The sequence below is a fragment of the Mus caroli genome, unplaced genomic scaffold (assembly GCF_978045245.1).
Source record: "Mus caroli unplaced genomic scaffold, Mus_caroli_1 scaffold_15, whole genome shotgun sequence".
In the NCBI taxonomy this organism is placed as follows: Eukaryota; Metazoa; Chordata; class Mammalia; order Rodentia; family Muridae; genus Mus; species Mus caroli.
This window is the reverse complement of record NW_028227270.1, coordinates 85,392,219-85,419,196: the sequence shown is the minus strand read 5'-3', so window position 1 is coordinate 85,419,196 and position 26,978 is coordinate 85,392,219. Positions and strand designations below refer to the sequence as shown.

Here is a 26,978-nt window from a genome sequence, read left to right as displayed (position 1 = left end):
AATGCTAAGTTCTGGGCACCAGCAGGCTTGGTGTCCTGAGCACCTTCTGGGTTCATAGATGATGCCCCTTGCCGGTGTTCTCAGATGGGAAGAGGATAGGCAATTCTCAGGTGTCTCCATAAAGATGGCAGGAAGTCTTTCACAGGGGTGGAGCTTCCTTCCTAACCTAATTGCTTTTTAAAGGGCCCACCTTCTAATGCTATCATATTTGGGGTTAAGTTTCATTGTGGTGTTTTGGTAGGCAACATTCTCACCACAGTAAGTGGCCATTCACCTCCATTCTCGTGTCCATTCAGTTGCTGCTAGAGGCTCTCTTGTACCTAGTGAATTGAAAGGGGATCAGATGCTTGCTGTTTATGGCTGGTCACCCACACGGAGACCAGCACAGTGGGAGCTAATAATGATCCAGGTTTGGGTGCCCTCGCTCAAGGGCCAACCCCGGAGACTTCTTATAGTTGGTATTATCCAAGGGACATTCCTGCAAGCTCATGAGCCCTTAAGAAGGATTTCTTATAGGGATAATTAGAGTATGAGAAGGATAAAGCAGAAACTATGCAAAAACATTTCCATGTTAACTTATGTAGTATATTGCTTTTTTTCCTTGCTATGACCAGAGAATTATGATCAAATACATGACAAGCAACGTAATAAAGTAAGGGTTTATCTTGGCTCACATTTGGGGTGGGGGCGTAGAGTGAGGTGGAGAAAGCATGGTGGAAGGACTCTGTAAGTAGAGAGAGCTGTGTGGGGTGTCTGTATGTTTGTGTGTGCACATGCATGCAGATACCACAGCAGCCAGAAGAGGGTGTCATATCTGGAGTTGGAGTTACTGTTGTGAGTCACCTGATTTGGGTGTTAGGACCTGAGCTTGGGTCCTTTGGAAGAACAGCAAGTGCTCTTAATCACTGTTTGTGCAGCCCCTGCTTTCTCCTTTTTCTTTAGCCCTGGACCCCAGCCCATGGATGGTGCCACCCACATTCAGGATAGGTCTTTCCTCTTCAGTTAAGCCATTCTGGAAACCCCCTCATAGATATATGGCCTGGGCTGTTTCTTTGGTGCTTTCTAAGTCCCATCAAATGACAGTAAAAATGAACCGTTACACATTCTACTATGGCGGGAGTAATAGGTAAAATGGGAACAAAATCTTGGTGGGAACAATTGATTTGAATAGAGCATTTGACTTATTGATGGTTTGTTGGTTGTTGTTTTCTTTTTAAAGTCCCTCTGCAGTGGTTGTGGTTTGTTACCATAAACATAGATTGATCCCCATTCCACCATTCTCTTCTGGTCCTGTGGCTGATTCTTGATTGAGGAGCAGTGGTGGCCAGCCAGCATTCATTGCCCTGACCCTCTTTATACTTCTGACTATTATGACAATCTTGGATTTTAAGGCCAGCTTGTAATTATACAAGCACTCAATGACATTAAAGAAGCCTGATGCTCCTTTTGGTTCTGGCCTATGACCTCGAGTTCCTTCCAGACAGCTCCCCACTTGAGTCACTGTTGGTCTCCTGCGGCATTGCCTAGCAGACTTGCTGTAGAGTATCATCCCCATTGCACGTTGACTGCCACTCTGTTTTGTTCCATCTAATTTATTTAGTTCAGTGCTTGTTTCAGTTCTGCAGTAAACAGTTCCTTCTTCAGAAGTCATTTCAGTGTCACTAGAACATGTGTGCTGTGTTGAATGATCTGTGGAGATGACAATGCTGTGCAGTCTCAGGTGTGCCCCAGACCTATTGAACCAGAACTTGTGTGTTAGTAGGAATTGTGTTAGCATGCTTGGAAGGCACATTATTTAGACATAGAAAGTGCCCAGTTGTTGCTCAAGGTCGAGGACCTGTGCTCTAACCCAAGAACCTGTATTGAAAAGGGTTGGGGGAGCAAAGTAGGACATGGTCCAGCCTGTAATTCTGTTGCTGTGGTCTCGGGTTCATTGTCAGCTTAGCCTGTGGAGTTCAGGGTCACTGAGAGATCTTATCTCCAAAAGAAGAAAAGTAGACGGACCGCTGAAAACTGTTAGAAACAACAAATAAATCATTCTGGTACTGAAGAAACAACAAACGAGGCAAAAGTATCTTGGCAAAGTAATTCTTTTTGTAAAAAGTGTCCCAGAACCTAAACCAGTCTAGCAGCACACCAGCGCCAACATGGCTTCCTTTTTGTAATTGCTGATGCAGGTGATGACTTTGTCTCTTCCCATTGGTGGGAGCTCTGATTCACAGCGTGATGGGATTGGTTAATTGGGGAAGAGGAATGTTCAAGAAGTGAGTTCTTGCCAAGGTTATTCCGGCCACAGCGTACTTGAATATGATCATGTTAAGTGCACACACAAAGGGTCTAATATTGCAGCTTTTCCCATCAGCCAGATGTTCTTCATGTTGCTGTGGGTAGACCTGCGTCATCCTTTCCTTAGTGTTGCCTGACTTTCCTTCAGTGGTCTGTCCCTCCTTCCTTTCCTCGTGCCCTCCCTCCCTTCCTCCCACTTCTTTCTCTTTTTCCTCTTAGAGGTCCAGTAAGGCAGTAAACTCTCAGGGTGAATCAGATGAAAGTACCAGGAGATAGTCAGATGGAAGGGTGTGTGTTAAAGTACCAGGAGATAGTCAGATGGAAGGGTGTGTGTTAAAGTACCAGGAGATAGTCAGATGGAAGGGTGTGTGTTAAAGGGCCCGCCAGTTGCCACCCAAGTGTGGGATCACTTTGAGTGTTAAGTTTGTTTTCTGTGGCTATGGTTGCATGTTTCTTATTGTGTGTAACATGGGCTTAATTACTACAACTTTGTAAGTTTTCATCTCAAATTGGCAAGCTCTCCCCCTGCTATTATAAAAGTTCTTTTGGCTTTTCAGGAAACTTTGTGTTCTCATATAGAGATGCTGAGTCCACTCTGCTGGGCCCTGTGGGACCTTCTGGGGTTTTCATGGTAGGAACTTGCATTGAATTTCTGCATCATTTTGAGTGAACAGTCTTGTTTGAGTACTGATGGTTTAACACGGATGGTGTGTCTCTCTGAACTTGTTTTTAAGCCCTTTGATGTTTTGTGGCTAGGTGCATATGTACATATATTTACACGTGTATATGTTGTGCTGCACTTTAATCTACTTTCTGTTAATGCCTCCTTCCTTGAAATTTTATATCTATTTTGTCTGCTAGGCTGGGGGTTTCCAGGAAGGGCTGTTCAGATAGACTTGGTAGATAACGTTACAGGTTTCATGCAGGTACTGGGAGTGTTCCAGGATTTCACTATGAAGTGAGTGTTATTTCCACGTGTCTGGAAGATACTCTTATGTCCACACTTGCTGGTGAGGAGGTTGTTTACTGCCTTTGAGAGGGATGAGTGGGTTTGACTTTGAAGGCACACTCGCAGCTCCTTGCTTGCTATTGTTAGATCCTCTTAAATATCTAATGTTAAGCTGGTCATAGAGTTCCCAGACCTGCATCTCTCAGGTGTCTGGGATGCTTTGTACGCTGAGGCACCTGTGATTTTTTTTTTTCCACCAAAAGATTGAGTTTGCTATGCTGTTTGTTTAGGAAGTTGGTTGTGTGTGAGATATTTCTGCACCGTGCCGGTTTTGCTTTATTGGTAGTTATTACAATCTTACTGCTGTCTCTCTGTTTTGGGAAAATTTGCCCAGAGTTTCTTTCTCAGACTCAGAATAAACAGATTTGTTGACATATTTTGTGTTTTGAATAAAACTGTACATTCCAGTTATTTTTAACTTCTACATTCTAGCAAACTATAGAGAATAAAATGTGTCCTAAAAATATTGGACTGAGTTTTTAAAAAAGACTTATTGTATTTTCATGTGTATAAGTGCTTGCCTGCATGTATGGATGTGTGCTGTGTGTGTACCTGGTACCCTTGAAGGTCAGAAAAGGGCATTGTATTTCCTGAAACTGGAGTTATAGATGGTTCTGAGTCACCATGTGGGTGCTTGGAACGGAACCAATCCCCAGTCTTCTGCAAGAACAGCAAGTACTGTAATCACTGGGCCATCTCTCCAGCCCTGGAAAGACTGGGAAGTCACTGACTTGCACTAACTACAGCAGTGGTTCTTTCTCCGCCTTCCTAGTGCTGCCACCTCTTACTTAATACAGCTCCTCAGGTCATGGTGATCCCCTCCCCACCATAAAATTATTTCATTGCTACTTTTTAACTGTAATTTTGCTATGTTAGGAGTCGTCATGTAAATATCTGTGCTTTATGATGGTTTTAGGCGACCCCTGTTAACCAAAGCTAGGACTAGAGATTGCTCTGGCAGATGTGCCAGCTGCCATTCCTGTGAGAAGCTTGAAGGAGCTCATGCAGAGTCATAAATAGGATCCTAGGTAATGGTTTTCTCCTAATGCAGGCAGAATGAGGGCAGTAGTGCAGTGAACGTTCCCTTGGTAGCATCTCTTGGACCGTGGATCACGATGTCGGTTTCATATGTGTGTGCATACATGCATGCATATGTGCATGCGGACTGTATCTACCATCCTAGAATGGAGATGCAGTTTATTCACTGATTGCGCACTTCTTTCCTTTCTGTGTTGTTTATGGTGGTTGATCCTCAGGACACACAGATAAACAGATCATCTTGAAAAGCAGCTAACCATAGAGAGATCTGGGTTTCCCATGAGGGGAACGTTAAGTGCTCCTTCAGTAGGGAGCTAGACATGCGTATTCTCAGCAGCTGTAGTGGATCTTTGTAGCATTTTTGTGTGACTGGAAAGTGATTACTGAAAAGATCCATATACCCCATTTACTCTTGTAGGGCCAAAAAAGATGTTAAAGTTTCTTAAAAAAATGAAGTTCTACCAAGAGGTGACTGGGTGTCTTGTTCTAACCTCAGCACTTCAGTGTTTGTGCTGGCTGTGTATCAGGCCAACTAAACCAGGCTATGCCATGAGTTCCCCCAGTAGATTCTGTTCTTTCTGCACCATCAAGTTCTTCCAGATCCTAGTACACCTTTTCTGGTGTCTTCCGTAAATAAAATGACCCCACACTCACCACACTGGACACTCACTCCCTTGATCCAGGAGAAACTTCAGCGCTGTCTCCTGCAGCCTTTGTATGCCTAACTTTTGACAGGCAGGAACAGCAGGTGGCACCCTCTAGTGGTGTAGTTTTAAATATCAGCCCTTTAGGTCCTGTCTGTGACTGTCCTCATTACCACTGTCACCCATTTCTGTCAGAGAGGCTCCCCCTCCCATCACTGTCAAGGCTACAGGGTTTCCACATCTCTACCTCTGCCATCTGGCAAGTGACCCCTAGTTCCCTCTCTTTGGAATGTCACTACTAGTCCCAGCCCTGCCTCTTTCAGTTTTCAGTAGCAAGGTGTTCCTCTGTAGATGACTGTCGCTCAGCTCTACTTCACCTCTTCAGAGTAAGAAGGAGCAGGAGAATGCTCACCCTTTGCCTTGGGTAGAAGGAGTTCAAGAGTCAGCAGAGCTGGTACAAGAAACTCCTGGAAATAGTTGTGGCTGGAGCTGCACTTTGAGAAGTTAGAGCAAGCAGCTGCAGTCTTTCTGCAGTTCCCCCAAGGTGTGTTTGAGATAATTTAAATAGAAGGTACTGCTTGACTGACAGTCCTGTGTTCAAGGGAACCAGAACACCATGAATCCCAGCTGTCAATTGGAGAGTCCAGATGTCCCGCCCACTGACATGTTTTGCTTATATATGCACAGGGAAGTAGGCATCACAAGGAGTGCTTACAGCAAGAGTTTATTAATACTAGTATTGATGTTTTAAAACAGTTTAACATAATGTAACACCAGCCACTTGTTCAGTGGGAAATGGGTCTCTACCTGTTTCAGTTCCTCATAAGAAGAGACATAATAGACATGGACACAGGAAGTTGTGTGAGGGGAGACAGGGTCAGTGTGCTGGGTGAGTGAGTGCATTGGGAAGTGGTTCAAAATGATGTCCGCAGGCGTTTCAGATCCTGCAACCGTAAGAACATAGTAAGTAGGTGGTGAGATACAGTACCATGCCCACACCGGACTGAATGCTGTAATAACAAGGCTTTGCCTCACACCCAGAGTGAAATCTAGAGTGTCAGAATGCTCCTGAATCTTACTCCACTCTTGGCACACACAGTCTTGGATGTCAGTACCCATGGGGTCAGCTTTTTTTGTGTGTTCTAGTTGTGCACTAAATTATATTGATCTTAATAATGTGAGGTAGAATCCCATCTCGCCTCAGCACTATTAATCTCTCTCTCGCCTCTTCACCCCAGTGGCTGCCAAACTCTCATGGTCCGAGCAACAGGTCAGAGATGTGAAATGTAAACCAGAGGGTGTTGATTGCCATCACTGTATGGGAATTCTTTAAAGTGCCCCCATTTTCCATGTGGTATTAAAATGTGTGGTTTAGGAAATGTAATGCATATTCCTTTGTGAGTAAAATGAATTTACACTGCCCATTGCAAAATCACAGACATACCATGGTCTGACTTACTTTTTGTTGAGTCATAACCCAAATTTCAGTTGTTGCAACATCTTGTTTGCCACCTGTATTCATTACTTTTCTATTGCTGTGATAAAACCATGACCAAAAGCAATTTAGGAAGGAGGTTTATTTTGGCATATGGTTCCAGATGGAGAATCTGTATTGATTACTTTTCTGTTGCTGAGATAAAACACTGATCAAGGCAGCTTGTAGAAGAAAGCATGTAATTGGGCTTATGGTTTAAAGTATTAGAACCCATAATGACATGGTGACAAACAGCAGGGCCCTCACATCTACGAGCAAGAAGCCCAGAGCACACTAGGAATGGTGTGAGTCTTTTGACACTTCAAAGTCCATTCCCAGTGACACACCTCCTCCAATAAGGCCATACCTCCTAATCTTTCCTAAACATACAAACATACATACATACACACATACACATATGTCTATGTATCAAAGCCTGTCCCCACGACATTCTTCTTTCAGCATGTTTCCATATCCTCCCCAACTAGGGACTGAAGGTTCTAAGATAAAAGCCTGTGCTAGACACAGGTTTAATTCAAACTACACCACCACCTTTATTGTTTCCTTATTTAAGAAATAAATCAACTTCTCTTTACCTCTCCTTTTAAAAATAAACTCTAGAATTAGAGTGGAGCTGTGGAAAATCACCCAACAGAAATCAATGTCTAAAACACATGAATAGACAAGGCTCATTTCAATGAAATATAAGTAGCGTTTATTGATTGATGACTAACTCTGTGTTAGTTAATATGTGCTCCCCTACACACACACACACAATACAAAGGTGACCAGCCTTTTTTTTTTAAGTTTAGTTATTGAGAAATTTAACACTTAACTAAGTTCACTTTGGTTTTAAGGGGTCCAGAACCATTGGGTTTATATTAGACTGCAGTCTTTCTGTCAGAGAGGCCAAGTTCTGCTCTGCGGCCATTGGCTTCATCAAAGACCATGAGGTGACAAAGGCAGCAAGCCATAGCAGAGCCAGTGCCAGGGCGCCTCACAAGCACACCAAACTCCTGCGGGTCTTGATCTGGAAGGTGTGCTCTGGAGCATCCCAAGGTGTCCCAGGGCAAACGTGCACTCCAGTTCATCAAGATGATAGTGGGTGGGTGGGTGATCCACACATCCATGCCAAGAGGAAGCAGCAGGGGCTGAGGGACATGCTGGAGGTCATGAGGAAGGTAGCAACCAAGAAGAACTAATGCCCCTTCCCCCAATTCGGTTAGCACAGTTAAAAACAACAACAAACACAGACTGCGCATGAGAACTCTATTCTCTAGACTAGTTGCTCTCAGCCTTCCCAATACTGAAGCCATTTAATATAGCTCTTCGTGTTGTGGTAACCCCCACCCGTAGAATTATTTGGTTGCTGCTTCATTTCATAGCTGTGATTTTGCTACTGTTATGAATGTGGATATCTGATATGCAACCTCTGTGAAAGGGTTGCTCAGTGCCCAGAGGAATCACAACCCACAGGTTGAGAACCTGGGCTAGATTCTTATTGCTTTCATTCAGTGTGGTTATCTATCTGCTAAGCTTTCTGTACACTTGGCAAAATGTTTCCTAAGTTATGTAGTCAACAGAGAGCCCGCCCCACAGACTGCTATCTATGTTTATTATACTCTCAGTGTTTTAGTATTTATCGCTTTAGTATTCTTAGTAATCTCATAAAATCAGCAATGTGAACATCAAGAATTGACTTCAGAATTAATAGGTGGTTAATTTCAGAACTTCAGAATTAACAGATAACAGGTGGTTGTGAGCCACGTGACATAGCTGCTGGAAACCGAACAGGTCTTGGGCAAGAGCACCACACAGTTAAGGGCTGAGCCACCAAAATGTTATTTTGATCACTTTTACTTCCTAAATCTGGAACTTGTAAATCAACATTATTGGTAAAGCTTAAGATTTCTGTGCTGAGCCGGGCGTGGTGGCACACGCCTTTAATCCCAGCACTCGGGAGGCAGAGGCAGGCGGATTTCTGAGTTCGAGGCCAGCCTGGTCTACAAAGTGAGTGCCAGGACAGCCAGGGCTATACAGAGAAACCCTGTCTCGAAAAACCAAAAAAAAAAAAAGATTTCTGTGCTGGCCACAAATGCCACCTGTGACTACAAAAGTAGAAATGAATTCTCCAGACCCACTGTGGGGTTAATGATCTGTGTGTGCTTTCAGAGTTTCACCTTCCTAAGAGGAGTTGGAAATTTAAACCAATATGGTCCTCATTTGCTCCAGTTGACTGTTCTTCCCTCTGGATTTAAAAAGTTTTATCCCCCGGTCCTGGAGATTGGTCGTTCTGCTCCTTTTTAGACATGCCACTTGTCTTTGTGTCACTGCCAAGCTTGGCTCTTGCACGTGACCCTGATGAAGGTTTCTTATTATAATTGCTGTTGTTTGGTTAGTGTTGTCTTCTGTCTTAGACAAGGTCTCTCTGTGTCACCCAGGGCTTGGGCGTTAGAGCCAAGTGCCAGGATTACATGTATGTGCCACCATGCCTGGCAGATACTGACACTGCTCATTAAAATGTTTTTAATATGTCAGCAGTAGAAGAAAAGTAGGAATCTAAATGTAATGGAGAGAGAAACAGGTTTAATCAATATAACAAAAGGAAAAAGCAGCAAGGGACACATGGCTTGGGGCTTGTCCCTTTATATGCTGTTCATTAGTGTGCCTGAGAGGTGAGAAGGTGGTAGCATATGGTTACCTCTGTCTGTTGTCTGTCTGTCTGTCTGTCTGTCTGTCTCTCTCTCTCTCTCTCTCTCTCTCTCTCTCTCTCTCTCTCTCTGTGTGTGTGTGTGTGTGTGTGTGTGTGTGTGTGTGTGTGTGTGTGTGTGTATGGGAGAGAGACAGAGACAGATGTGGTTAGATTATACAATCAGAGATTAGATAGTCTTAACAGTAGCTGGAGACTGGACAGGCAGTGAACCCAGTAGCTGTTTTCTCTGGAAGCCTCTGAACAAGAGGACCAGTGGTACAGTCCCCATCTGTGACCGAGATGTAGTAGTTCCCTGGAGAGCCAGTGGTAAAAGGACACATTGAGAGCTAAAGAAGCTAGAGCCAGTGCCCATGCAACATCAGATGCACTTGGGAAGAATGGAGCTTGCAGTGCTACCTGGTTTCCTGTTCCACTTTCTTTCATCTAGGCCCCAAGCCTATTGTTTGATGTTTCAGACTAGCTTTTCCTCATGGCCATGATGGTCCTATATGCCAGTTCTCTCCAGACACACCCTTGCAGGCAACACCCAGATGTGTGCTTCACTAGTTTTAGGCATCTCTTAATCCAGCTAAGTTGACAGGGGCTATCGTAGATGGTTGGTTAATCCATTCCTATGTCTAGTGCCCTACTAGAGATGAGATGGTCTTGTGTGTGATATGTGTGCATTGTCCTGGTATACTAAGAGAGTTGTTTTTCTCAGGGGTGAGGTGTCCTTGGGGTGGAACACTGGGTGTGGGGTGCTGACATGTGTCACTCCCACATCTTCACGGTAGATGATAAAAGAACGAGGCAGGAATGCTATCTGACCCATTCTCCTCTGTGATCCCAGTTTGTAAGTAGCTGGCACTCCCTTACTGAATGAGTAAGAGTCTATATAGATAAGGTGGATAATATGAAGCTGTGGTCATAACGGGTAATGACCACTACTATACGCCGTACTGTATTCAGTACTTTATAAAGTAATTGTTAGATGGTTTTACCCAGTGCCATATTCTTACCACATTGATGGCAGATGAAGCTAACTATGTTAGTTTGTCAGGGTGTAACGTCACAGGTGAAGGCATATGTTACAGTGGACATATGCAGTGTTCTTATGAGCACCTCAGTAGTGCTTTATCGCCATAAACCTACTGCAAGTTAAATATCATTTAATACCTGATAATTGTATCACTCGTGCAGTGGGGAGAAATTACAGGCCAAACCATTATAAGCTAGGAGGTTAATGTATCATTTAGATGAAGCCTCTGAGAACAGAAGTGCTGAGAATGGGAGTTACAGGCTCTCTCAAGATGCATTCTGACCTGTGTTGGCTTTTATCGCATTGCCAGACATAATATGGTCCTCCTTGGGAATCTGTTGTACAATAACCAAGGAAACGTCTCTGAAGTTAAGTAATTGTCCAAGATAGGAGTCTGGTTACCCTTACTTCATTCATTGCTTTACTGTGTGTCCAGTGACACCAGGCTTCTCTGTGGCTGTGTGGCCGTGGGTCTCCTGAAGTTAGGTGTCTGTGTGCTTCCAATCAGTACATGTGAAGTTGGTGGCATCTTGAGTTTCTTCTCCACATCTCATACTTTCCTGTTTGGAGGGGGGAAAAAGAAAACCTACTTTCTTGATAGGTAGTATGTACAAAGTAATTTCTACAAAAGAGTAATTATTTTTGTTTTAATTGCAGTATGGCCTGTTTCAGCGAAAATATTTTCATGAGAACTGTTTTTTTAAACCTCCATTTAGAATACCTTTGTTCAACAGATAATTTAACAAGACAAAACGTTGTCAAATAAATTGCCACTTTCATCTTTTTAAGTGGTTGGCTATATTTAGATGCTGTAAAATTTAGCCTTTCTCCAATTAAAAATAGGAGCTCAAAAAACGTTCTTTCCCACAGCTCTTAATGTTTCAAAGTATACTCTGCCTTTCAGGGACTTTAAAATTCATTTCTTCAGTTCATTACTTGGTTTTATGTTTATTTCACTGTTTACTTGTAAACTCTAATTTCAGTAATTGGCATCTGCCAAAGGCTTCAAAAGTTACAAGTGGTATGTGCATGTGTGTACATGCATGTGTGCGCATATGCACGCACACGTGCACACGCATTCTAGGAATTATTGGCTTCTGAAAACCTTTGTTGAATGTTTTGATGGACTTCTTCCCACTATTTTAAACAAAAGAAACAGTCCAGGTTTTAAACATCTCATCTAAAAGGGTCCAAGTCATTTTGTGATTCTCTGATTGACTTTTCAAAGTAGTCTTTTGAAGGTCTACCTGTGTGTGCAGCAAGAAGAGGCTACATACTGTTAAGATGGAGTACTTTGTTGTACACACACAACATACCTACTGCATTCAACTACCTATCTTACATACATATGAAAAAAAATCACAAAATCCAATAATGGTCTGCATTGAGACATTGAACGTTTAATACTGTGAGGTTTTTTACCTTGCAGGACAGGATTCAACAGATCTTCTGTAAAGGACCAGTGGGTCGATTTCATATGCTCTGTCACACATACTGGTCTGCTATGGTGCCCCAAAGATAGCTGTTGACAATCCTCAAATAAGTGTGTGTCTATGCACTGAGGAATGGTAAACATTCTTTTACCAACACCAAGATAAGAATTTTTATACGTTTTAGGCCTAATAATTTATATAGTTTTTGGACTTTTCCCAGCCACTGAAAGCTGATAGAAAGCAATCTTATCCTAGGGGCTGTGCCAGCCAGAGCACAAGGCAGGTGGCTTTGGCTTGCAGGTTACTATTAGTGACCCTTGCCCTGTGGATTAGGTGAAAACGTAGAGTTAGTATTGCAGGTGATTCTCTCGAAGAGAACTGGGAATGGTCTAGTGTTGTCTACATCAGTAGGGGCCATCATTCCATGGCAGGACATTTCTGGAGGAAACAAACACAATTAATCAGAACACGCCGTTTACTAACTAAAAAGTGGGACTTGGCAAGCATTTAAATGCTGTGGTTGTAAAGATGTAAACGTCATACTGTATTTCATATCAGTTTTGACTATTCCCTTCTTTAAAAGTGGATATTGAGCCGGGTGGTGAGGCACATGCCTTTAATCCCAGCACTCAGAGGAGTTTTCAAGGCCAGCCTCGTCTATAGAGCAAGTTCCAAGACAGCCAGGGCAACCCTGTCTTGAAAAACAAAATGGGGGAAGGGAAAGGAAGAAAGAAAGAGTGTATTATGCTAGTTTAGAGTCTGGCTCTCATGGGTCCATTGTGGCACATATGGACAGATATGCAAATTACACAGTCATCATTAATTTGCTTGAGCAATGAAAATACAATTCTTGTTCACTGAGCCTGTATTTAATTTTTTAGGATATTATTACGGTAGCCTATTGCCAAATGAAAGCAATCAAAACAAAGAATGGATTTAGACCATAAGTGAGACACATGAGAATCCACTCTGTTGATAACCCAGTGGTCCCTGAACTGGAGAGTGCTGTCACATGTTCCCTTTATGGTAGAGAGTGTATGCTGGAGGCACGTGGGGTTAGGAAAAAGCAGGGAAAAGTGGCTTACTGTTGGTTGGCTGCAGGAGTCTACATGCTGAACAGACAAGATTAAGACAGAAGATGCAAGACAAACTAGGTGCAAACCGAATCCACACTACCTTACTTTAATGCAACAATGAATCATAATATGTAATTAAAAATGGAAAAATATGAAGGCGAACCCAGTTTGGATAATGTGACAAGAGGTGTAAGACTGCCCTTGGCAAACCAAGACATAAGGTTAGCCTCTTTAATCCATAAGACTTAAAGTTAGCCTATTTAAATCCATAAAATCAAGCATTTCTGGAGTCTGAATGGTTCTTCTCTTGTTTCAATTTGGTCAGCAAAATAATGTGGTTCCTGCAACAGTCTCAGAACCCGATCAAGTGTCCCCTGCAATTCAAGACGCGGAGACTCAGGTACAATTGTCTGTTCCCTATTTAGTACACAGCATGAACTGCCCATGGGTGTCAGTAAGGGTTTTTCACCTGTGTTCTGAACCAGTATACCTGGCATCTAAGAGAAGCTGTGAGTTTTTGATTCTGTCTCAGATAATAGGTTCAGTAAGTACTGGCACATCAGAAACTATAGCCCATCTATTTTTAAAAGATTTATTTTTCTTTTCCATGCCCAGGGTGTGTGTGTGTGTGTGTGTATGTATGTGTGTTTGCGAGCGCATGCACGCGCGTGTGCGCGCACATGAATCCCATGTGTAAGAGGCCAGAAGCAAATAACAGGTCCCCTGCAGCTAACTAGAGTTACAGGCAGTTGTGATCTGCCTCTGTAGCTGCTGGAGACTGAACTCAGTTTCCCCTGAAAGAGCAGCAAGCATTCTTAACCCTGAGCTGTTGCTCCAGCACCACTCCTGTCTTTTATCTAATTGTCCATCATTCTCCTTGGTGTTCTCCATGCAGCTGCTGTGGTCCCCACTGTTGTAAAGTGGATTTGTCTGACTTCACCAAATCTGTCTGCCAGCCTAGTAGATGTCACTCTACACTTCCCATTGAAGTTGCATTTGTTGCGTTTTGATTGTTTCTCTCCAGGCTTCATGTGATGCCGCAGGGTTCATTCTCAGATCATGTCTGTGTTTTTGCCATGTCCCTGAGACTTGTGAATGTTGATTGAGGGTTATCTGGAGCTCAGGGCAGCAGCTTTCCCATTTGCTGGAACTTGTGCCAGTGCATCTGAGTCTATCGTTTCTTCATGTACAGCTTAAGTTCCATCTCAGAAATGCCTTTCCTTCAGAGTCATCTGGGATGGAGAGTTTTAACTTCAAATTTGCATTTGGGCAGAACAAAAAAAAAAAAAAAAAAAAAAGTCCTCTAAGGTTCAGTTGTGTTTTAAAAACCAAGCAACGCTTTCGTGGTCTCTAAAGAGAGTGTAGAACATCTCAAATCAAGCCCCTAGCTCTTCAGGGTAAAGGTTGACTCTGTGAGGCAGGGATAATGGTGGGATTGCAGGGGAAGGGGGAGTTCTATTCTCAGTTTTGTGCCTGATAAACAGGATCCGACTGTAATCCATCAGGAGAACACATGATCAAATATGGTAAAGCTTTCAGGACAGCAGATTGGTTTTTTTGTGATTTGGATGGTTTTGCATAAGAGTTTCGCAGAAATTGGAGTGCTTTCTTACAGCAATTAAAAATGTTTAGGATTACTGATAATAACCTCTTTCCCACGAGTCAGTTTAAAAATGCTTGCTTGTGCCAGGGTCACTTGCCTTTTTTCACAGAGTGGGAATGCCCTTTTTTGACAAATTCGTAAACAAGCAGTCATCTGAGAGCAGCACACCGCTTATTTGAAATGTCATCAGCAAAGTTGTTCACAGGCAAGAGTCGCATTGCATTGTGACCAGCTGCCCTGAATGTCTAGTGCATCGAAAAACGAGCTGGCTGACCAGGAAAGGAGCCTTTCTAGGGACTGTTAGCACCCGACTGCATTCTGCTTGTGCTTTGCCCCTTGTTTAGCTGTAAGACATAGTGACTAGTGAGGGTCTTATGTCTCAGTCACCTGGGAAGCTCCATTTAGCTGTCTGTGGCCTCGCTGCAGCAGGCTGAGACTCTTGTTGGTAGCCCCTTCAGCCTCTTGTCAAGCTAAGAGTCAGAGGGTTGAAGGTCATTGTATATCCCAGATATAAGCTATTCTTTGGCTTGTTGAAAATAACTTGATCAGTTTTCTTAAGCAGTTGTCATTGAGTAACAAAGCAAACTTTAAAGAGCTGTAATACATCAGGTACCAGTTGTCAGCGCTGATACTATTGTTATTGATCCAGTGTAGGTTTAATCCCATTTGCCTTAATGATGGCCTTTCTAAGAGCATTCTGATTGTTTGGGGGCATCGCTAGTGAAGCTCTTGTCTTATTCTGTCATCTTGCCTTGAAGCTCTTGAAGGCAAGGGTTGTAAAATAATGGCATTAGGACTGTATGAAGCAACATTCTATGGTACATTTCATGATGATGTTGAAGCGTGTTGGACATACAGAGTGAGAAGCCAATTACAAAAACAGAGATCATACTGATTTGACACAGTGAGCCTTCATGGAGTATACATCGCAACTACCTGCCAAGTACAAGAACTTTTGAGGTTAAAAGAATTATAAGCAGAAAGCTGTGGACGTGACTGTTAGTAACAGACAGCGTGTTTATATGGTGCTCTTTCCTCCAAGATTCTTAATGATCTTAGGTGTTCTCCTCTATGTGCTTTGTTGGGAATTAATTGAGGATTGTTATACTGTCTTTCTCTGGTGCGTTTGTGCCTAAACATCAGTGTTTGAAGACTGTTCCCAGACTAAAGCCAAGGAAGCCAGTGTTCCTCTCTACTATCCAGGTTACATAGTTACTGTTCTGTGCCTGTTACCTGCTAGCCCCATGTCCAGTGAACACGGAAGAAAGCAGAGCCTGTGTTGAATGAGCCTCATAGTGTATGGAAACTACTGTGTTACTCTTTTGTTGTTGAAAGTACTCTACAGTTAGAGAGGATGTGGTTTGAGAGGGAGGATAGTGTCCATCGATTTCCCAGTAGCAGAAGGCACGGCAGAGGCAGCAGGCTGAGGAGCGTGCTTCTCTGTTCACTTTCTGCTTTTCTGTTATTCAGGACTCGGTTGCCAGGCAGTGCAGGGTGGGTCTTCTGTCTTCAGTTAAACCTCTGAAAACTTGCTCATGGGCACACTTATAGGTGTCTCTCAAGTGACAGTGAAGTCAAGTTGACATGAAGCTTAACCATCACAGCCATAAAAGATACAGTCAAAACAGAAGTAACCCAGGCAGGGGACCAGAGGGGCAGATCCTACACTGCTGCTACACTGGGTGTGTTAGCTGAGTGACTACAGGTCAGTCATTTGACATTAGGATCCACTGTCTCATGAATATATAGATAAAAATAAAAATGTGTTGTGTAGGTAAGAGGGAGGGTGTTGGTAAAAAAGCCGTTATATGTACAGATGGTGCTAATAGCTCACTAATAGTTGTCTTTCCTCAGTGTTAGCTTACTGAAGCTCCACTGTAAAGATCCAAGCCAAGGGCCAGATGTGCAGTTCATTCCTTGGCAAATTCAGCAAATATTTATTGAACACAGAGGTGCTGGTCTTTAGGGTTATAATAGAATTTTAGATAGGCAGGAATCTCTTGTCTTGACTCTGATGGAGCTGTGATTTATATCATTCACATTTTTATGTATTTTATTAAATGCTTCGATTTTGTGGCACTTGGCTGGAAAAGCTTATATTTTATTAAAGCTTGTGATAGGAGACTGGTTTTATTTTTCTATTCATTACTCTCTGAACTATTTATAAGAGCAATCCTTTTTGATTCCATAAGCATCTTAAATTTAAAACTGTGGGTTCCTTTCCTTAAGAATTGTACAGCAGTCCCAACATTTACAGTGGTGCTTAGAACACCAAGTGTAATCAACTTGGTAATGTGTTAGTGTGCATTAGCAAACAGGGAAAAATATGCCATCAAGGCCACTGAGTGTGATTGTGAAAAGCACACACTGGACCTTAGCCCAGTCAACAGCGACACTACATTCATGGTGAGGTAAAACATTCCCTAGGGAGAGTGAGGGACAGGGCTGCAAGCGCTGGCAGGATGGCTCAGCGCTTGCTTTGCAAACCTGATGACTAGAGTTCGGTGACTAGAGAGCTGACAAGGAGTGGGGATGTCTCAAGAGTGCCTGCCATTAAAAAAATTTTTTTTTAATTTGGAAGGACAGGTATCCAAGTGACCACAATAGCTGTGTCTGAGCATCCAGCACCAAGACTGTGGTTTATCCTATGACAGCCAGAACTGTCCATTGATTGACCCATCCTTTAGTTTTGTGGTAACAGCTATGGGTGTAGAATCAGCACCTGCTTGGCAAGATGGGCAGTCTTTACAATTAGGCCTTGCCACCCCTTCAAAGCCAGAGAGGCTCTTTTGCTAGAAACAGCCTGCGCCATGTTTGAGCCATTGTACACATTCTGCAGCCTTGGGCTAATTTAGCTTAATTTCCTTTAGTTTTCTGTCTGAAATAGATGGTAAAATGGTAGTGAGATTCAAGCTGTGGTGTGTATTTGGCCTTAGCGCAGAGCCTGCGCAGAGATCATTGAGGGCTTGGGTTTAGCTCTCATGCACTGTTCTCATAGAGGTGTGAGCACCTTGCTGGACTACGGATCTTCATGCAGGGACTGTTCAACAGGCTGTCTCTGGATATGATCAGGAAGCAGAGCCCTGGTGTTGTCGGTAGTTAAAGGTCCTTTCTGAAACGAGCCTTCCGCAGCTCTCCTTTCCCTCACGTGGAGGAGCTGCCAAATGGAACTAGGACAGAGGAGCTAGAGACAAATTAAGGCACTTCCTCCCTGTGGGTCTGCTGGACACTGCATCCACCTGCTTCTGCATAGCTGAATCACTGTAGCTATGCATGTATTCAGACTCTAGCATGGGAAGAGTCATGGGAAGTATGTGGCTTCTGGTCCTTCGTGGATAGTGAACTGTGGCCTGGGGAGCCCTAAGAGATCAGATCCAAACGGCCATGTGCTGGTCAGTGCTGCATCATTCCCTTCTCCCTCCCTCCTCTTTGATTTTTGGCCTGGCTGGGTCAGTTTCTAGGTCTCTCTCTCATGAACGGGGCTCATCTGATTGTTGAACAGTGTTAAGGGAATTTGTTATGTCTTGTATTCCTGAGAATTGGGTGTTGCGTTTGAAGGCTCAGTGATACTCATGTTGACCTTTCAGTATGAGGTGACACTCCTGCCAGACCCAGAGGCAGATTATGTTACCGGCAGGTGCTGGTTGATGGGTGTGCGGTCTGCTGTGAAGGATTGTGCTCGCCTTGAGTGACACCAGGCACCGGGCAGAGAGCTCGTTCCCCGTTGAACCTGTGCCTCTGCTGGCTATTTGGACATGAGGGTTTTCTGGGCGTATCCTTTCTTTAGTAGGAAAATGTTTTTGCAATGAAGTGTTTCAACAATTGAAGTAGGGCTACTTTTAAACCAGTTTTCAAAGTTCATTCAAAGTTAAATAACAGGTCAGGACCACTGTCTCCCTGCACCACTGTGGGCTTACACTGTTCTGGGTGTGGCAGGTCTGCTTTTGTTGTTGTTGAGCCCGTAGCTGCGGGAACCTTTCTGTGGGTTCTTTCATTTCTCTGATGCCGCCTGTCATTGGCTTTTCTCACATGTAAGGTGGTGCAGGCCTTCCCTGTGCGACTGAGGAAGGTAGTAGCTGACTCACCGAGCAGTCGTGTGTGTGGATCCCGTTTGTACTTCATGAGTGGTCTACATAGACAGTTGACCACACTTCATCCTAGGCTGGCCAGCTGTTTTCAGCTTGACACAAGCTAGAGTTTCCTCTGGAAAGAGGAGACTTCAGGTGAGGAGATGACTTTCTCAGACTGGCCAGTAGCGAAGTCTCTGGGGCTGTTACTTGATTAATGATTAAGGTGGAAGGGTCCAGCCCAGCCCACTGTAGGCAGTGGTATCCCTGGGCAGGTTGTCCCGGCTGAATAAGACAGGAGAAGCAAGCTGTAAGAGGTGTTCTTCTTAGTAGCTGGTTCTGTTCCTGCCTTGAGTTCCTTCCCTGACTTATTTCCTGGTGATCAGTGAACTGTACAATAAAATAAACCCTCCTTCTTCCAAGTTGCAATAGAAACAAACGAGAAACCTCATAATAACCCGGAGGATGATGGCGTAAAATGAGGCTGGCAAAGCTCGGAGGAGTGGGAGACCTGAGCATTCTCACTGTCTCAGTCTTTCTCTCTCTCTCTCTCTCTCTCTTGCTCTCTCTCTCTCTCTCTCTCTCTCTCTCTCTCTCTCTCTCTCTCTCTGTGTGTGTGTGTGTGTGTTTGGGAGGGGGGTCAGACTGAGAATATAGTTCAGTCACGCTCCCAAAGTGCTTATCATCATTCACAGCAAGCCGTCTCCCTGCCCCGCCCTCCCTCCCTTGTTTAGTACCAAGGATAGTGCAAAATCCTCTTAACCAGTGGCACCGCCTTCTTGCTGACCTGCTGGCCCTCTTGTAGATTAGGGCTCTGCCTCTTGCCCTTCTTCCCTATGACAGAAGATCTTTTCCTTCTTTGTACAAAGAGCAGCTACCACCTCTGTGTGCAGGGTGGAGCCAGTCCCCTTGTTGATATATTGTCTTCAAGCATACCCAAGGCTTCTCCTCCCTTCTCTCTGGTTGTTTCAGGAGAGCTTGCATGTCACCTCTTCCTTACATGCCTTCTTTTTTATGCCTTGAATCTGCTCTGTTGACATCTTAGTTTTTCCAAGCACCCAGGCGTCGAGCATCTCTGGGGATTTGTTTTGCATGACTTTCTGGGAAACATTTCTGTTCCTGGTAAGCCAGCTGAAGGGCACATTCCAGGTCTCTCGGAATACAGTCCTCTGTGCATGTGAGAATTGACCTGGCTTTGCTGCAGTCCCTTTCAGCCTACACAGGTGTGGATTATTAGCCCTCAGGATGCACTTGGCCAGGGCAGCTGAGCTTATCTTCAGGACATTCTTCCTCAGCCCAGTCTTCTGAAAAGTCAACTCTCACAGTTAACTCTTTATATGAGACAATACACAACTTGACATTTAGTCATGGATTTGTTCCTAGCAGGTCAGGATTAGGATTTGGGAATCTTTCAATACCCAAAGCCTACACATACTATGAGGCACACTGCTCCCTGCCCCTGGCAGTCTTAGCACAGGAGGGCTATGAAATCTTCCATGGATTAGCATTTGCTCACTTGAGAACATTTGCTGTAACAGAAGATGTGACACAGAATACTTCTAGAAGGAAGAGGATGGACACACGCACACACCCATGTGTGGACAGAGAGATGGCCAAACAGACTGACTGTGCATGCACATTAGGACACACACAGCTACCAGGTAGTCAAAGACCTTGTCATTTGACCCATCAAAATGAGTCACTAGAGCCTTACTGTGCCGAGTGCTCCACTCAGGTTCTTTTCTGAAAGGCCATCAATTTAAATGACTTAACGGCACAGGTAGGGGGTCTGTGCCTGCAATTAGACACAGGTAACCCTGTGTGCAAAGGAGCCAGGCTTTAGAATCTTGTTTTTATCATGGTCATGCACGGTTTCTGATGTTCAGAAATGGTTTTTGGGTTTGTTTTCTATTTGCTACCAAGAAGAGCAGCTTAGACCTGGCTGTATGCTCAACTTCAGGCAGTCAGGGAGGCTTTTGATTTAATTTCTGGCACATTAAGCTACTGAGATCTGACCTGCGAGCACACCACCCTTATAGTCCCACCACAGGTGTGCAAAGCACTCTGACATGTAGCAGTGAGCTTATCACACAGCTGAAGAAGAAGCCAATAAACAGGATGACATATGATGTGTGAGATGGCTATAAATGTTCAGAAAAATAAAGGGGGAGGGACCTGATGTGCCAGAATAATGCTTGATATATTGGGTGAGGTACTGAGGTATTAGACTGCCTGAGAAAAGCCTTTGGAGAGCTTGAAGGAAGGGAGGGGAGGAGTGTGAAGGAAGGACTGCATGGCCGAGGAAGCAGAAAGTGTAGAGGCCAGGGCCTGCTGGGCTTTGGGAATATAGTGCCACGGTCACAGAAGCTATATAAAGAGCACAGTGTGATTAATGCACAAGCACTGCTGGAGACAGTGTGGTACCCTGAGCCTACAGGCACTGAGGGTGCAGGCACTGCGGATTGTAGTGGTGGCTAGAGTAACAGACCTGGGGCAGAAGAGAGAAATGAGAGCCCAGAGCACCAGCACTGGAACCAGATGAGGAAGAAAGCAGGTAAACGAAGTAGTCTGTGCGTTGAAAGAGCATCAGGGCCCAGTCAGCTTACGGCTCGCAGGAAGTCAAGGTGCTGCCTCTGTGTGATACCTTCAGCCAGCGTGCTACTGAGGCTGTAAGTACTTATGTGTGACTGTCCCTGTTGACCTGAGAGTTCTGACAGCCACTCTCTGACCAGCCAGGGGAGTTGCTGTGTCAGAAACACAGAACAGAAAAGGGGGTGTAAAGCCAGTGGTAAAAGCCATACACAGGAACCGCACCTCGGTAACCAATGTCAAGGGCACAGTCTGGTGGCGCTGAGAACAGTCCTGTGTTGTGTAACCATCACCAGGCAGCCCAGAACTGTTTTTAAAAATGAAATTTCACACCCACTCATACCTCTTCCTCAAAGGAGCTCAGACTTAAATGATACAGTGTACAACAGTCCGTACTGGTTTAAAAGAGGCTGGGCTTGCTGCCGTGTGGAACACTTATTGCTGTAGGTGGGGCTAAAATCCAGGAAGAGTTCTATAAAAAGAAGTCTACTAATTCCTGTTACAAACTGAAGGCCTTCAAAATAAGGTAGGTTGCTTAGCACATTTTGTTGCCTTGTGATGTCTGAGTCTTCTAAGTGCCATGTGGGGGTGACCAGTGTTCACAGTTTGACCTATTTACTGATCCCACATATACATATACATATACATATTCTAGTAAATTCTATCATGCACTGAATAATAAGCTTGTGTCTTTGCTATCTGCTTCTGAAGGTGTCCTACCGAGCTGGGCCTGGCAGTACATACTCTGTATTTCCCACACGTGGGAGGTACAGGTTCAGGAATCCAAGGCCAGCCTTGCTGTATAGCAACTTTGAGGCTTACTTGGGTTACTTGAGATCCCGTCCCAACATGCCCTGACAGGGTAAAGCTTGTCCCCAGGCCCAGCTTTTACAGGGAATTGCCCCATATTTGATGCTTCACCTTGAACTTCATCCTTGTTTAGGAGAGAGCGCCCTCTGCTGAAGGAGCCTGATTCAGAGACTCGGTTCTGCCATCCGGTCTAAGATTTTCCCACCTCACAGCTCCGAGCCCTTCTTTTCCTCATAGTTCTCTTGGCCTTCAAAATTGGGTTTATTTCTGAAGATGAGGATTCCGCATAGAAGCCTCATTCACTTCCTTTCTCTTCCCTATTATCTCTAAGTATGTTTCTTGTGTAAGGAAGGCTCTTACTTCCCATCCTCCCTGTATTTAAGAAGCACAGTTGTACCTAGGGGTAAGAATCAGGTTGTAATATGGAATGCATGGAGGATATGAGGACTCCTGGGAGGTGTAAGCAGAGCTGAGCCCCTTCCTAAGTCACTCTTCCATGATGACTCCTCCTTTCTGTACAGTATGGCTGACATAAATGCAGCCATACTGCATGCCAAGCTCCTGACTGTTTGCCTTAAGCACATCTGGTCCCCAAGCATTTTAGTAAAGGATGTTCACCTTGTACCAGTGTTGCCTAGTTACACAGATGAGCAACCCAGAGTCCAGGGAGCCCTGTCAGTGCCAGGCAGGTGTGAACCCAGGCAGTGCCTGGCCCTCCTGCCTCACCAACCTTATCATGTATTTTTCTTGTTACCCTCCTTTGGCTTTGGTTTGCCAGCTCAAGCATATGTCATAGTTTTTCATATCTTTGTATATATTGTAATTGAGGGTTGTTAGCATACAAAAGAGCAGACTTTTAAATCAAACTTTGGAGGTTCAAATCCTAGCCCTTCTCATGGTTATCCTCCTCTGACAACAGCCTTCACCTTGTTTCTGACTTCCTCCTCTGTAGAAAGGGAAAGACAGATTACGATCTGTCACCTAGGGTTTTGCAGGAATTAAATGAGTTAATACATAAAGAACTCAAACCAGCAATTGCCAGATAAGCTCTTGAAAATGTTAATCAGCTGTGTTAAATGTCAGGTACCTGCTGCGCCCTTTGTTCGTTCCAAGCCTGCTCATGACTGATTCATTTAGTGCTGGAATCAGACTTGGGCACATTTCTCACTGAATTGTTTTTGTTCACCGTATGATTTTTTTTCTGTTCGTTTGAAGCCGGCAGTCTCTAGGAAGCTTTCTGGACTAGTTTCTATTCCACGAAGTTTTCGGTGATTGCAACAGGCAAGGATATTTATTCAAGGGGAGCTCCTGTCTAGGCTGTGTGTGTCTCCCTGATCTTTTTTCCTAGTACTAGGAACTACTGGCTGCTGGCTTTAGCATATCACCCATGCCTGGGTACATTGCTTGATGCAGGTGTCAATCAACTTCTTCAGCTTGGAGCTGGTTACCCTTGCTTTATAGGTGGGGAAATGGCAGTTTTCCTGTAGCAGACCCAGGGATGGTCCCTACTGTACATTTTCAAGTCTTTGGGTGAAGGTGGCTACTTTTCCTGCTGCCGTTTTCATAAAAGAACATCTTTATCATGGGCTTTTCCATTAGATAATTATGCTTACATTGCAACTTATATTTATGGGACACGAGACAGTCTGTGGTGTTCAGGGAGTCAAGGAGCACCTGTGTGTAGAACAAACCCCTTTGCTGCACCCCATATAGTTGGGCTGAGGTTTGACTTTTGTGGACACAGGGTCATAAGATCAAGCTTACGCTATCAACTGTTTTGATCTGTGGTTTGGGCATTGCATTCCACTCATGTATAACATTATCATTATTGCTTTATAGCCACGCTCTTCTCACGCCATCCACCCACCAGCCCTGTCTTGGAGTTTACCTGTTAGCGACTGTGGTAGTGTGACAACAGGAGTTAACATTTGGGTGATAACTCTCCCACTAGGAGCTTAGTATCATTAAGAGCAATATGGAAATCGATATTTATTAATTAGATAGAGACCATTTGTGTCGCTCTCGGAGAAGGCTTAGACATGTGAAGTCTAAGTGTCTATGAAAGGCATAACACTAAGAACAAAGTGTGCCTTTTCTAGTTGTGTGTGTCTATGGTTCATTTGGTGGCACCTAGATTAACCCTCTAGGATAGCCACTAGGACCTGAAAGACAACAAAGTAGTACATCTATAGTGGGCCATGGATAGAGCTGTCATCATGAAAATAGCCAGGCTGGAGGAGCTACTGCCCCAGCCCTTGGCAGATTTGAGCTATGCTTCTGTCACATGTTGTGAGCAGCTTTCCCATGGAGGTAGGGGAGAACAGGACTTATGATAATGGTGGTGGTGGTGGTGGTGGTGGTGGTGGTGACCTCTCAGAAGCATAGCATGAGTCAGGTATGGTGGCAGAGACCTGTGTGATTGTTACACTTGGGAAGCTGAGGCCAGAGGATGGAGAGCTCCAAGCCAGTCTGGGCTTCTTAGGAAATTGCCTCCATGCCCTCCCTCCCACCCCTCACCCCCCACCCCAATGCATCACATGATGTCTGAGAATCCGTTTCCATATCACAGCGGTCACTGAAGCAACTGTCTGAAGGTGTGTTGCCTTTATAAGGTTGCTCTTTAGAGGAGTGAATGAGAGATTGGTTATTGGTGCCCTAACCCTCACTCTTGTCTTTGAGCTGTTTTACTCAGTATGCAGGGAACACCTTGATTACAAGGGTTTGGTTCTGACCAGGTTGTAAAGCTCCATGAGCAACATCTTTAGAACTTGGGTTCTTATGCATTCCTTATTAAGTCATCGTTTCCTGTCCATGCGCATGCTTAGCCCTGGTCTTTAGTTTGAAGAGATTCCTAACTCCACTCTCTAGAAACAAGATAGCTATCAAGAGTGTTGGTTCGCTCTTCTTGAGTTGCTGTGGATGCCTTTGTGGGCACAAGCCTTACAGCTCGAGTGAGTGGACACACAGAACTCTTACAGCTCGAGTGAGTGGACACACAGAACTCTCCAGGATGCAAACGAAGAAGCCCTCAGACTGGCAGACAGCCTGAAGGTCGAAGCTCTGAGAGATGTGTGTAAGCTCTGCTGTTTTGTTTGTGTCAAGCACGTAGGAGGAGCCCATGAGACTATTAATTGTGCTTTAAGAACTATTAAACGTGCTCTAGTGAAGGAGATTCCAGCTGGTAACAACTGACTGCACCAACTTCTATTTTTATAAAAGGAACTCATCTCTACCTGGACATAGAACTGTTAGTATTCTATGAAGCAGTATTACTTACAGCATGATCTAGCTAGGAAACAAATACCTCACACTCCTAACTTAGGGGCAGCTTGTTCTAATAAATATAAAAGCCTGTTGTAGATAACAGTGTGAGCTATCAGGATAGCTCGTTAATTTGTTTGCCTTTAGTTTGCAAGCTTTTCTCATAAATAGCTGAAAAGATGGCATGTTTTCTTGCGCTTGTGCGGGTCGCACCAGTTTTACCTTCTTCTGAAGACTGGTCAGTTCCTGCCTGGCTAAGTCAAGCAAGGCGTGTGTGCATGGGGAACGTCTGCCCTGCTTCATGATTAACATAGAAAGGCCGTGCATGATTTTCTTGTTCTCTGGAGCAAAGATGAGGTTGCTTCATGAGGAGAGACTGGTCCTCACCAGCTTCCTTGTCATTTGTAGTTAGCCTCACTCCTGACTGAGCCATCCGGACTCTGACAAACAGGGTTCCTGTTGTAAAAAGGCTCTCCCCATGAGGCTGAGTGATGAAAAGTTTCTCCAAGGAAGCCATTGTTTTCCACAAATATATCAAAAGCAATTTTAAAAAAATTAAGCCACATTTCTTAGGTTTGTATAGATGTATAAAACTCAGGGCTGAAACAGGCTGTCCTTACTGCTGCATCCATCCCCTTGCCTCTTGTGGGATTTGAAACCATTTGCAAAGGCACAAGAAGCTTGCTTGGGTGTTTCTGAAGAAGACAGGACCTAGTTTTTTGTTTGTTTTGTTTTTTTAAGATTTGGAAATAATGGTGGCTAAGAAGATACCATTGTTGTTTGTTTGTTTGTTTGTTTGTTTGTTTGTTAATATATATTTTCAAATTGAAGTATACTGAAACCTAAGCCAATTCGATCTGGACCTAAGCTCTTGCCTTAAAGCACAGAAGATCAAAGCTGAGCTAGATTTTGGCTGCACGGGAGGAGGGAGATCTCCTAAGAAGACCCCACAGTAGCACCAAGTGTAGAGGGCTCAGCAGCAATTGGGAGCAAGAAGCCAAGAAAATAGCTAATCTTCTAGACCCCTTCCCAATGGAAGTCAGCTATCAACCAATGCAATCCAGGTAGAATAGATACCTCCAAACAAGCACTGGGAGTCTTTACCACTGGTAGATTCTAGTCATCAAAAGATATTTTGGAGGAAAAAGAAGAAACCAGAGCCAGAAAAATGAGAGAAAGGATGTGGAAGAGGTAGCAGGAATGTTTGAACATTCTCAGCTACACAGAGCAGCCAACATTAATGTTGATGAATTTGGAAGAAATAAAAATCAAGTGAGAGTTAGTTTTGTAGCATCAGGAAGACTCTCAAGAATAACGTTATTTCCTGTTCTGTTATTGTGATAGGAGGAAATATGATGTTTAGATGTAATTAACAGGCAAGAATATTCTTTGTTGTTGTTGTTGTTGTTGTTTTTTGTTGCTGTTTACAAATACCCTCACAAAAGCAACTGGATGATGAAAGTGTTTATTGTGTCTCAGTCTCAGGATGCAGTCCATCCTGGCAGGGATGCCAAGGCAGTGGGAGCTGCAAGCAGCTATCCACACATTGTGCTCATTATCAAGAAGCAAAGAGCATGAGTGCTTGTGCTCAGTTCACTTTGGGTTCCTAGCCCAGGGAATGGTGCCACCCACTGTGGGCAAGTCTTCCCACCTCAGTAAACCTCGGCTTATTACCAAGATAATAAGCTATGGGCATAACCCAGAGGCCCACTTCCTAGATGACTGTCAGTCACATCAGCTTGGCAGTTGGGATTAACTGTCACTCAGCTGTCACAAGCATATTAGAAGATTTAAGGGCAGCCACTTAAAACCATACAACTCATGAAAAGGGAAAAAGAAATGCATAAAACAAGAATAAATAGAATGAAATCATCAAAATTGATACAGGTAACAATCACAATAATATGCTAGAGTATCAGATACATAAAATAGAATTTTTTAAAGTCGAAAAGACAAA

At 44.0% G+C, this 26,978-nt stretch overlaps 1 protein-coding gene across 4 annotated transcripts in view; it reads left to right on the top strand.

The window, feature by feature from the left end:
* The window catches only part of Cdyl (chromodomain Y like), a 206,582-nt gene that overhangs the window by 109,127 nt on the left and 70,477 nt on the right, over nt 1–26,978 (top strand). For 3 of the 4 annotated variants that reach the window (XM_021180697.2, XM_021180698.2, XM_029468275.2), the window contains one exon: nt 13,017–13,091. The exons of the other annotated variant lie outside the window; for it this stretch is intronic. In XM_021180697.2, the coding sequence (XP_021036356.1) occupies nt 13,017–13,091 (75 nt within the window). The remainder of the gene's footprint in view (nt 1–13,016; nt 13,092–26,978) is intronic. 4 annotated transcript variants of the gene reach the window in all.